We start from the raw sequence: 11,583 nt of genomic DNA on the forward strand, positions 1-11,583 counted from the left end.
AAGGGGGGTTAATGGTCACATAGGCCACTCTTGCTCAGAATTATGATTATTGTTGTTGTTCTTATGAAATTAGTGTTCATAATGAATTATATATGACTATTTAACAATGTCAAGTGTATAACCATTTTAAGTGTACAAACATTCACGAAAAATATTTTTAAAGTTTCTGTCATGTGGTGCCCCCCTACTGGCTGTGAGTGGTTGGTGCCCCGGGCACTGTGCTGCAGGCCCATATAGTTAATCCGGCCTTGCTTTATCTCTTTAACCAGGAAGTGATCAAGAAAATGCAATGATAGGAAAGATGGGAAACTGAACTTTATTCAGAACACCAGCAAATTAAAAAGAATGATATAAAAAATTCCTCTGGATGGAAAAAAAAAGATTAAAATCAAATGTGATCTATTTTTATTATTATTTATTGCTTCCATTTCTTTTTTTCACAGAGCACAACATCCGAGTCGATGACTAAACCCAATGGTGAGTCTCACATTTTTATACCTTTTACACATTAATTACGCTTTTTTCCTCATCCATGGATTAAACCAGATCAAAGTGTTTTTGTTTAAAAAATGAAGGAATCAGATTTCTCTTTACAAAAAAAAAAGTCCAACAACTTAATCAGGTAAAATATGCAAACCATTGAGATTTGCTGAGTTGATTCTTAAAGCTCATAGGCAACGGTTTTCAATTTATGCACATTTGAAACTTTATATGTTAAAAAATCCTCTGTAATTTTCTTCTGGTCCCAAGAAGTGTTGTTAATAAGTAATAACTTAGACTTACTTTCTTTTTTGTCATTCAGACTTGCATCAAACAGTACGCATCAGAACGAGATTTCATTGCTTTGGCTCAGTGTAGTGCAGAACGAAACAGCAGCAAGTATATTACCTGAGAAAAAAAAATATATAAGAAAACTGTGTATAAAGTCCTAGATACAATAGAAAGTATATTGAATATAAAGTATATTGCCTAGGTAGTGGGGAGGGGGATTATTTCTGTTCAACAGTCTTATGGCATGTGGGAAAAAGCTGTTGTAGAACCTGGCTGTTCTACTCCGGAGGCTGCGTAGCCTCTTTACAGAAACCAGCAGTGAGAACAGTCCATGGTGGGGCTGGGAGGCGTCTCTGCTGATGTTGCAAGCCCTGGTCAGGCAGCGTTTTTCTGCAATATCCTGTGTCGGAGGAAGTGAAGTCCCGATGATTTTCTCCGCTGTCTTCACCACCCTCTGCAGGGACTTCCAGTCAGAGGCCCTACAGGCTCCTGACCAGACAGAAATGCAGTAAGTCAGTATGCTCTCTATAGTGCCTCTGTAGAAAGTGGTGAGAATTGGAGGGGAGGAGATATACCTTCTTCATCCGGCGCAGAAAGTGCATGCGCTTCTGAGCCCTCTTGACAAGGGCCCTGGTGTGATGGGACCAGGTCAGAGTGTCCATTATCTGCACCCCCAGGAACTTTGTGCTGCTGACTCTCTCCACTGCTGTGTCATTGATTATGAGTGGTGTGTGAGTGGGCCGGCTCCTCCTGAAGTCGATGATGATCTCCTTGGTTTTGGCGACATTCAGGACCAGGTTGTTGGTTTTGCACCAGTCCACTAGGTGTATCACCTCCTCTCTGTAGGCCATGTCGTTGTCACCCTGGATAAGGCCCACTACTGTTGTGTCATCTGCAAACTTCACGATATGGTTCGTAGTGGACCTGAGACAGCAGTCATGGGTCATCAGGGTGAACAGCAATGGGCTCAGGACACAGCCCTGAGGGGAGCCGGTGCTCAGGGAGACGACACTGGAGGTGTTGTTACCCACCCACACAGACTGACGTCTGTTGGTGAGAAAGTCAAGCAGCCAGTTACACAGGGGGGAGCTGAAACCAAGAGGGGCCAGTTTGCTCACCAGGTGCTGTGGGATGATGGTATTGAACGCCGAGCTGAAGTCCAAAAACAATATCTGCACATGTTTGTCCTTCCCTTCCAGATGTTCTAAGCTCAAATGGAGTACAGAAGAGATGGCGTCCTCTGTAGAGCGATTAGGACGATAAGCAAACTGGTATGGGTCGAATGTGGGGGGGGAGTCTGGAGACAATGTGGTCCTTTATCAGCCTCTTGAAGCACTTCATCATTACGGGGGTGAGTGCTACAGGGCGGTAATCATTGAGGGAGGAGATTATGGGTTTTTTAGGCACCGGGATGATTGTAGCAGTCTTCAGACATGTTGGTATCACAGCCTGGCTCAGCGAGGTGTTGAAGATGTCCGTGAGAACCCCAGCCAGCTGATCAGCACATTCTTTGAGCACTCGTCCCGGTATGCCATCAGGACCGGCTGCTTTCCATGTGTTCACTCTTCTCAGCGTTCTGTGGACATTAGCTGTGTCCAGACTGATTGGCTGCTCATCAGAGCGAGGAATACATTTCCTCACAGGAGTGGTGTTGAGTGCCTCAAACCTCCCAAAGAAGTTACTGAGTTCGTTGAGAAAGTTGATGTTATCTTTGCGTGGGGAGGAGTAGCTTTGTAGTCTGTGATGACTTGGATACCCTGCCACATTTGTCTGGTGTTCGTGGGGTCATGGAAGAAGTCCTGCACTTTCTGGCCATGGGCATGCTTTGCAATTCTTATGGCACAGTTCAGGTTGGCTCTAGCTGTTCTGAGTGCCACCATGTTGCCAGATTTAAAAGCGACATTCTGTGTTTTCAGCATTGCGCATACCTCTCTGGTCATCCAGGGTTTCTCGTTGACCCGTGTGGAGATGTTTCTGATCACACTAACATCCTCCATGCACTTCTGAATGAATGCAGAGACAGACTCAGCATACTCCTCCACCTGCGTTTGATCGTTGTCTGTTGCAGCTGCCTTGAACATGTCCCGGTCTGTGTGCTCGAAGCAGTCCTGTAATGCTTCCATAGCTCCCGCAGGCCAAACCCTCACCTGCTTCACTGTGGGGTTTTTCCTGATCAGCAGGGGCTTGCATGCAGGTATTAGCATCACAGAGAGATGGTCTGAGGAGCCAAGGTGGGGGCGGGTTGCAGCCCTGAATGCCTCTTTGATGTTGCTGTAAGCCAGGTCCAGCGTGTTCTCTCCCTTGGTTGCAAAATCCACATACTGGTGGAAGTGAGGAAACACGGTTTTCATATTGGCCTGATTAAAGTCCCCTGCCGCGATGAAAATTCCCTCAGGATGTGTAGATTGCAGTTCACTGATGGAACAGTATAGGACATTCAGGGCTTCTCTGGTGTTTGCACTGGGCGGAATGTACACTGCTGTGATGATGATAATAATAGTGAATTCCCGGGGTAAATAAAAGGGCCTGCATTTAACAGACAGTAGTTCTACATCAGTAGAGCAGTGACTTGAGACTATCTCTCCATTGTTGCACCAGTTATTGTTGGTGTATATGCAAACACCGCCGCCCCGGGATTTACCCGTAAGAGAGCTGCATCTGTCCGACAGGAATGTTGTTAGCCCCTCTATGCTAACAGTGTCATCTGAGATGGATGGTTTTAACCATGTTTCTGTGAGAATTATGACGCAGCAGTCTCTCACCTCCCGTTTTGTTGTTAATTCCAGCTTCAGGTAGTCCAGTTTGTTCTCTAAGGAGCGGATGTTAGATGTCTGTGAAGCTTCTCAGTCATCCAGGTCATAGTAAACTGTGGGTGGTAAAAGAGAGCAACTGGACTTGCTTGAAAGTTCTTTCAAGAACTTTCAAGCAAGTCCAGTTGCTCTCTTTTACCACCCACAGGGGATGTTAGACAGCAGGATGGAAGGAAGCGGCGTTCTACACGGGTTAGCCTTTAGCTTAGCTGTTAGCCCCGCTCGGCATCCCCACTTCTGTTTTCTGTCACACCATCTCCGTCTCCTCCGCTGGTGGACTCCTCTGGTACGAGGTTCCACTGCTCCATAGGCCGTTGGATGTAGCCGACGTAGCAGTCCAAGGCTATGGAGAAGATCCAGAGTGGTCACCTCTACGAGTACTCCGCTGCTGGATTCGCGTAGATCTAGGATTGCCTGATGGTCGTATGCTGGTCTGGAGTAACTACGTAGCCGACTTCCATTGAAATAACTGGTTGGGATATCTGCCGTTATATCTCCACTATCATGAGCCATTGCAGCCACAGCCGAGCAGGGCGCCACCATCTTTGATAATTAAAATAAGTTAGTGCGGATCGCGGCGAATTTCTGTTTGGTGATTTTCGTGACCACTCGGTGCGTGACGTCATTCAAGACAAACAAACTGCTTGAGTTGAGTCCACTTCCGTTTACTTGCATTGCCGTTCAGCTTGAGTGCAGACGTGCGTTCAGGAATTTCCAAAGAAAAACCCCATGCCTTATTATTGTGCAGTGAACTGTAACAACGGGACCGGTTCAGGAAGAAGTTTTTACCTTTTCCCAAGAGAGGAGAAGAGACAGAGAAAGTGGATTGGCTTTTTCCGGAAGAGGACAAGAGGCGGAGCAAGAGGATTGGCTTTTTCCGAAAAAGGAGAAGAGGCGGAGCAAGTGGGTTGGCTTTTTCCGAAAGAGGAGAAGAGGCAGAGTGAGTGGGTTGGCTTTTTCCGGAAGAGGAGACGAGGCGGAGAGAGTGGATTGTGGGCGTGAAACAAAATCAAAGTCAAAGAAGAAACTGAGCAGCAACGCTCAAGCAAAAAGGAGAAGATTGGAGGTAAGCATTTTTACTTTTGCTTGCAATTGACAAGTCAAGAATCCTGAGGGATCCTGTACAATCATTGTGGAAATGAGACAAAGGGATATTTCCTCATTTAGAGTCGGCTATAAATAGTATAATGCCGCGGATGGCAGGTTAATGTGGCCTACCGGCGCACTGTCCAGTAATCGTTCCCTATATCCACTAGGGAGGGCGGTTTAATTATTCTTCAAAAGGGCTCTTATTTAGTATTACGACGAAAGTAGAAATTTATCATAACTACCAGGATAAATCGTTTGGGCGCGAGTCTTGTTGAGGTCCGGGGTCACCGCGATCAGAGTCGGCCGAGTCGCTGTCCGATTCCGAGGCCGCACGGTCAAACCAGTGAGCCACATTCACTGATTGCAATGGCCATAGGGTCATACATACCGGTACATGGTTTCACCTCTCGATATTCAATTTGGAGAGTTCCTACTTCAAAATTGCTATCAGACATTTTACACAACCTCTCACGACCAGAGTCCGTACACGTGTGCTCGGTTCGCAGGTAAACACAGAGCTGCTCCCGGTCTGTTTGGCTTGAATGACGTCATGACAACGGGCCCCTGGCGGTGAAAGTGCCCATAAGTGAGATGTAAACAAACCTTCGGAACTTGCGCAAACCAGTATATTTTAACAGTTTTATTCAATTTTAGGGTGCAAATTAGACACCAGGAAGATTGAATTTGCTTTTTGGGTCGTTCTTCTAGAAAATAAAGTTGATATTCTACGTTCCACCTCCAACCCTTGCCTATGACCTTTAAAAGTATTTTTAAAACTAAAGCAGGTCAATTTTAAAGCTTTGTACAAAACTAAAATTGATTTGTCTGATCTCAGTATTGGACCTGACTTTATAAACTACACAATTTTAATCATCCATTAAAGTGAACAGATTGATTCTGTAAATGTGCTGATTAATTTAGGTGTGGTAGCTGATACAGGAAGTTCGAACGCTGCAGCAATTGAGCCAGAAACCAATGACGCACCCAAATTTGTCCGGGTAAGCGAGCTATAAATGTAATAACGTCACTGATCATGTTGTATTTACTCCAATTTATCGGTTAATAAGCTATTTTAGTTTTGATATTAGCATTTTCAGGGCTTTTAGAATATTGTAGATTAGTGTATTGTCAGTTAGTGTATTGTTCATTAGTATATTGTTCATTAGCTTATTGTCGATTAGCTAGTGAACAGTTAATACAACTATGGTGGACATTATCCTGTAGTTTGCAGAATAACTCTGTTGCTTTATTCCTGTTGTGTTGATTTTTTAAAATTATTTTTGTTTCATCTGATAGGGGCAGAAGTTTCGTTCTACTGTGCGAGAGACTTGCGTTGCTTGCCATAAGACCGTTTACCCCCTGGAGAAACTGATGGCCAATCAACAAACTTTCCACAACTCCTGTTTCCGCTGTGCTCACTGCAACACCAAACTCAGGTGAGTCAGTAAAGTTTGGATTGAACTGGAAGGAAGATAATACCGACACATCTTCTGGAGTGTTCCGGGCTCGAGGCAACTCGAAAGGAGAGGCCAAAGCCCTGAAAAGCTTAACCCCCACCAGAGAACTTAACCCCGCCCAGGATTTACTCAGAAAATAAGAAAGGCAAAACAATAAATGAGTGCCTGATAGAAAGGCTAAAACAGCCTAGCTGGACACTCACCTGTCTAATCTGAGGAGGCGAGACAATAAACGCAAAACAATAACCACTGCAACACCTGACACAACGTTAGCGCAAAGAAATGCTTTTATTCAATAAATCCACTTACACTCTAAAAAATAATGGGGCCAGTACCGGTTCTTCAGGGTGATGCCATAGAAGAACCTTTTCAGGGCTTCAAAGAACCGTTCATGCAACAGTTCTTTAAAGAACCATTTAAACCATTTGTTTGAGCAGTGAAGACAGATTTGTGTAAATATGTGCATTGACCAGCAAATGGTAAGAGAATGCCAGGCTCTGAAGAACCATTTCCAATGTGAAGAACCTTTCGCATAATGTAATGGTTCATCACAGAGTTTTGACTCTCCATGGAACCATCCAGAGATTTGAAGAACCACTGAAGCACCTTTATTTTTTAGAGTGTACCGGTTGCCTTTCTCAAAAATCCCAGATGAGCCCCTAAAATGTTACAACCCCAAATAATAAATCCAGGGGATTGAGGCAGCAATATAGTAAAATTAACCTCGAGTGAAAAAGGAGGACAGGAAGCAGAAGCATATGAATAAAACAGAATTTTTATTTTCGGAATAAAAGTTCTGAAATCTGATCATCAAGAAAACAAATGACACAAACATCTCCACAAGAAATTCACTGTGAAAGCATGCAAACACCATCACAGGTGAACGCCCTCCCTGTTATGAGGAGTTAATGACCGACTCCGGTACACCACGCAAATGCTGCATGGCACACGCAGACTGAACGCTGCCGATTGGCCCACTGGCACCGTATGTGTACTCGCACTCATCTTTTATCCACCAGGCCCTGATGAGGATCAGTTGAGTACTGATGTGCTTGACCAATCATCTCACTGGTAAAAAAAAGAAAAGGAAGGCAAGGTGGTACTTGGGGAGAAACACAAGCAGAAGCAAACACCACGACTGTAACTACAGTGTTAAAATGATTTAATATTTGTGACTGTAGAATCATACGAGTATCTCAACTCATCTCATCTGTTTCCTTCCTCATGAATGAGGGTCGGAGATCATGGATTTAATCGTATCTCTCCACTGTCTCCTATTGTATGCCATCCTGCTACATTTTGCCAGCGTCTTCCTGCTCCAGTCTTTGATGTCGTCTGACCATCTTCTTTTTGATCAGCCTCTTGACCTCTGACCTTCCATTTTCCCCTGTAGGATAACAGAAGAAAGCTTGCTGGCTCTAGTAATGTGTCCAGAGTACTTGAGCTTCCTCTCCATGGTGTGTTGTAACAACTGGCATGTGGTTTGAAGTTCTTCCAGTACGGACAGGTTCATTCTCATTTCAGTCCAGCTGATTCTGAGTAATTTCCAAGAGGCATAGAGCTCGAAAACCTCTATTTTGTTTTTAATCATCTTTTTTTAAAGCCCAGCTTTCACACCCAGAGGTTGCAATGAGCCACACTAGCGTTCTGAGTAATTTCAGCTTGGTGTGTATGCAGAGAGCGCTATCTTTCCATAATGTCAAGAGCCATTCCAAGTCGGGCACGAATTTCCTTACTACGGTTTGTTTTATGTTATGTTATGATGGATGTTCACACCAAGATACGTAAAACAGGTGACCTGTTCTAGTCGAGTTCCATTACAATTGATGTCAATTGGTGCTGCATCATGGGATACCTTCATTACTTTGGTTTTAGTGGTCTAATGAATAGTCCCTTGAGACCTCGTCTACTTTATCTACTAGCTGTTGTAATGAGTCTGGGGATTTGGCAATGAGAAATAATATATATAAAACATCAACATATCGAAGATGATTAATTCTGCGGCCATTGATGGCAATCCCAGCCTGGTCCTTCTCATCCATGGACCATCTCATAACCTCTTCACTATATAGATTGAAGCATATAGGTGACAATAAGCATCCTTGCTTAACTCCTTTCTCCATGGGGAAGAAATCTGTGATTATACGAGTATGATAAATGGATTTATTTAGTTATGTTCCTTGCTTGCATGCAGACACACTTTGTTAGAAAGTCAGTTGTGGTATTAGTTAGATTGGACTGTTTTTTATATCAATATAAAGTCAGTAATTATGTGGATAAATTCTTGTAGTAATTTAAACAGATTTGTAGGATTTAGCAAAGAGAGTTTCTAAGAGTATTGTCCGTTCATCTTAGATCACTAATTTCACTTTATATCATCAGCTAACATTTGAAAAATCTGAATCAGAGATAATAATTTTCCTTTAAATATTATTTTAGCTTGGCCAACTTTGCCTGCCTGCATGGAAGCATCTACTGCAAACCTCACTTCAACCAGCTCTTCAAGTCCAAAGGTAACTACGACGAGGGCTTCGGACACAGGCCTCATAAGGAACTGTGGACGGCCCGAGGTGATGAGGAGGAGAACGATGAGTCTGAGAAGCCAAAGCCCTCTTCACCTGACCCCATCCCAGTTAAACCACCCAGTTCAGAAAAAGTCTTGGATCAAAATTCCGTAGTTGAAGACACTCCGATAGGAAAAGTCACCGATCTTACAACATCTCTGGAGACCAAAATTCAGCCGCCAGTTAAAGAAATAGAGAAACCTGCAATTTCTGTGGAGACAAAAAAATTGAAGGTTGCTTGGCCACCACGAGCTGAAGGTTCCAGTTCTGCTCCCGAAAGAGGAAGAAGCCCGATTAAAGTCTTCAAGCTAAAATGGCCACCACAGGAAGAGGTCCAGTCCAATCTGGAGAGCACAGAGCGAGTGGAGTTGAAGAATCTGAGACGGAGTGCATCTCTCAAAGAACGAAGTCGACCTTTTTCTGTGGCACCAAGACTGGAGTCCACCAATCAGGAGCAACCACACCCCCTCAAGACCACTTTAATGAGGCGTGGCTCTCTGGAGCTTCGTTCATCTTCCAAGATACAAATTATCCAAAAGAATAAAGGTGAGGAGAGCTCAGAAGTAGGAAAGCCCTCAGAGTCAGACCACAAGGCTTTAAATAGCAGTGAGGCAGATGTTCCTCCAAAACAAGAAGAGAAACCCAAAATCCCTCCATCGATCCTGAAACGGCCACAATCAAACAAAAGCAAGGCTTTCGATGACCAGATAGAGGCTGAGGAGGAACCAAAAAAAACCCTGGAACTTAAGAAGACATCACCTCCTGTAGCTGTGGAGGACAACAGGACATCTCAAGATGTTGGTTTCTGGGATGGAGAAGAAGCAGAAGAATCCCTCACCGTGGAGGAGAGGATCAAGAGGAACCGATACTATGAAGATGAAGATGATAATGAAGAAGTTGCTGAAGTTTGAATCCACTCGTCCCTCAGGATCTGCTCAGACTCTGACTGCGTTCTTAGAATAATGAAAAGTAATTTTGGGGGAAAAGCCATAAATGGTGGAGGTGATGAGGTTCTTCTTATCATTTTATTTTCATCTTCATCATCTCTATTTCTGACTGGATTAAAAAAAAACAAGCACATTATTTTATTGCTGGTGCTTTTAATGTCACCATTTTAACCACTGTTTTGTTTTGTTTTTTAGAGCTGGAACAAAATGCTGTTTTTATTGTTTAGGGTTTTATAATTCTATGGTTTCACTTCCAACATTTCTCTCTCAGGAGCCCTACTGGGACCAAATTTATTTTTATTATATATTTCAGGGTTTTTTGGTATATCTTTTGCCGCTTCAACCCTGTAGTTAGTCCACTTATCCAGACGACCTTTAAATACCTTCAGCAATCACAAAATGACAACCATTTTGGACGAATCTTTCAAAAAGTAGAAAATTATGAGTAGTTACTATCGACCTCATTGCTGCATCTCCATATTTCTTCTCTCGGAGTATACTGAAATTAAAGTTTTGTCAATCAGAAGGTTATAGTTATAATGAGGTAGCTATAATGAGTGACAGGGATAAAACCTCAGTTTATTTGGCCTTTGGATACAATTTTATGCAAATTTTACCATTAAATATCCTAGAGTATGGGGAAAAAAATGGAGAATAATAGTGGGCCTAAAGCAGAGCCTTGTGGGATACCATACGGTAACAATTATATTTATGATGCTTCTGTACATTCTGGAAATTTGAATCTTGTACTTTTAGGTGAAAGAAAAATATGTAATGTGTTCTCTCTTCATGAGAATTTTAGGAATAGGCACTAAAAAAGATGTGTTGCTGGAAATGTCAGTTTCTGGTGTAACAGAATATTATCATATTATAAACTGTAGCACTGTATCAATAAAAACATGCATAAATATGATCATGTGACCAGGTGAGAGACAAAATTCCTGATTCATTTAAAAATAAATAAATCTGTCCAGAAACAAACACCGTCAGAATAGGGCTAATTTCTTAACATCTATTTCTTTATAATAGAAAAATTTCTGCAGGAGCAAATTAAACTGGCCAAATTATTTAATACAGCAATTTTTTGTTTATAATTTTGTTGCAATATAATAAACAGGAACAAAATAAGTGGCAAAATATATTTACTTAAAATGTTTTATATTTTATGTCAGTGAGTCACGCTGCAGTTTCTTTCAGTTTACAGCAATTCTTTAAAATGGTTCTCTCTTATTTATACTTGATTTTTTCTTTAATTTTAGGACATGAAAGGTTTTACACACGCGCACGCACACTTTTAATCATGTTCTCATGTTATTGGGATGATCATCTGCTCATGTTTTCTGTCTGAAACGCAGCACAGTGCCTCTGGATTTGTTTTAATGATTCATCTTAACTTTTAATGCGATTCTGGTTTTATGCAGATGTTTTATATTCTGTCCTTTATGATGAGACCAAACAAAGGTTTATCTGCCTTAAAATGTAAGAATGTCAGAAACCTTGGTGAAGTGGAAGGCTTCAATAAATTTAATAAATGATTTGAGAGACTTTTATTGCTGAGTGTTGTTTCTGCTTACATTTGAGTTCACTAATGTTCGAGCAAAAATTTACCACCTTAAATAAAAAAAGTAGAATATAAAGGTGAATAATGATAGGAAATATCATAAAAATAATTCTAATGAAATAAATAAATGTAATAAATTGCAATTAACACTTATTATTATTATTATTATTATTATTATTATTATTATTATTATTATTGTTGTTGTTAATGATAATAGCAATAATAATTTTTATTAAGCATATATTTTTCAGAAAACAATAACATTTCTCAATTTCAACGTGATATATTGTCTTTGTATTGAGTTTCCATGATTTGCAAATACATTCTGTTTTTATTTATATTTTACACAGCATCCCAACTTTTTTGGAAATGGAGTTGTAGTCT

The 11,583-nt window shown here is 41.7% G+C and overlaps 1 protein-coding gene across 1 annotated transcript in view; it reads left to right on the forward strand.

Annotated features, from left to right (window-relative positions):
- lima1b (LIM domain and actin binding 1b) overlaps window positions 1–11,188 on the forward strand; it is a 51,150-nt gene extending 39,962 nt beyond the window's left edge. Inside the window, exons 8-11 of the mRNA XM_060910404.1 lie at window positions 444–477; window positions 5,592–5,668; window positions 5,967–6,106; window positions 8,567–11,188. Coding sequence (XP_060766387.1) covers window positions 444–477; window positions 5,592–5,668; window positions 5,967–6,106; window positions 8,567–9,602 — 1,287 coding nt within the window. The 3' untranslated portion in view covers window positions 9,603–11,188. The remainder of the gene's footprint in view (window positions 1–443; window positions 478–5,591; window positions 5,669–5,966; window positions 6,107–8,566) is intronic.
- Window positions 11,189–11,583: the final 395 nt, after the last annotated feature.

This window comes from Neoarius graeffei, chromosome 26 (genome assembly GCF_027579695.1).
Source record: "Neoarius graeffei isolate fNeoGra1 chromosome 26, fNeoGra1.pri, whole genome shotgun sequence".
Lineage (NCBI taxonomy): Eukaryota > Metazoa > Chordata > Actinopteri > Siluriformes > Ariidae > Neoarius > Neoarius graeffei.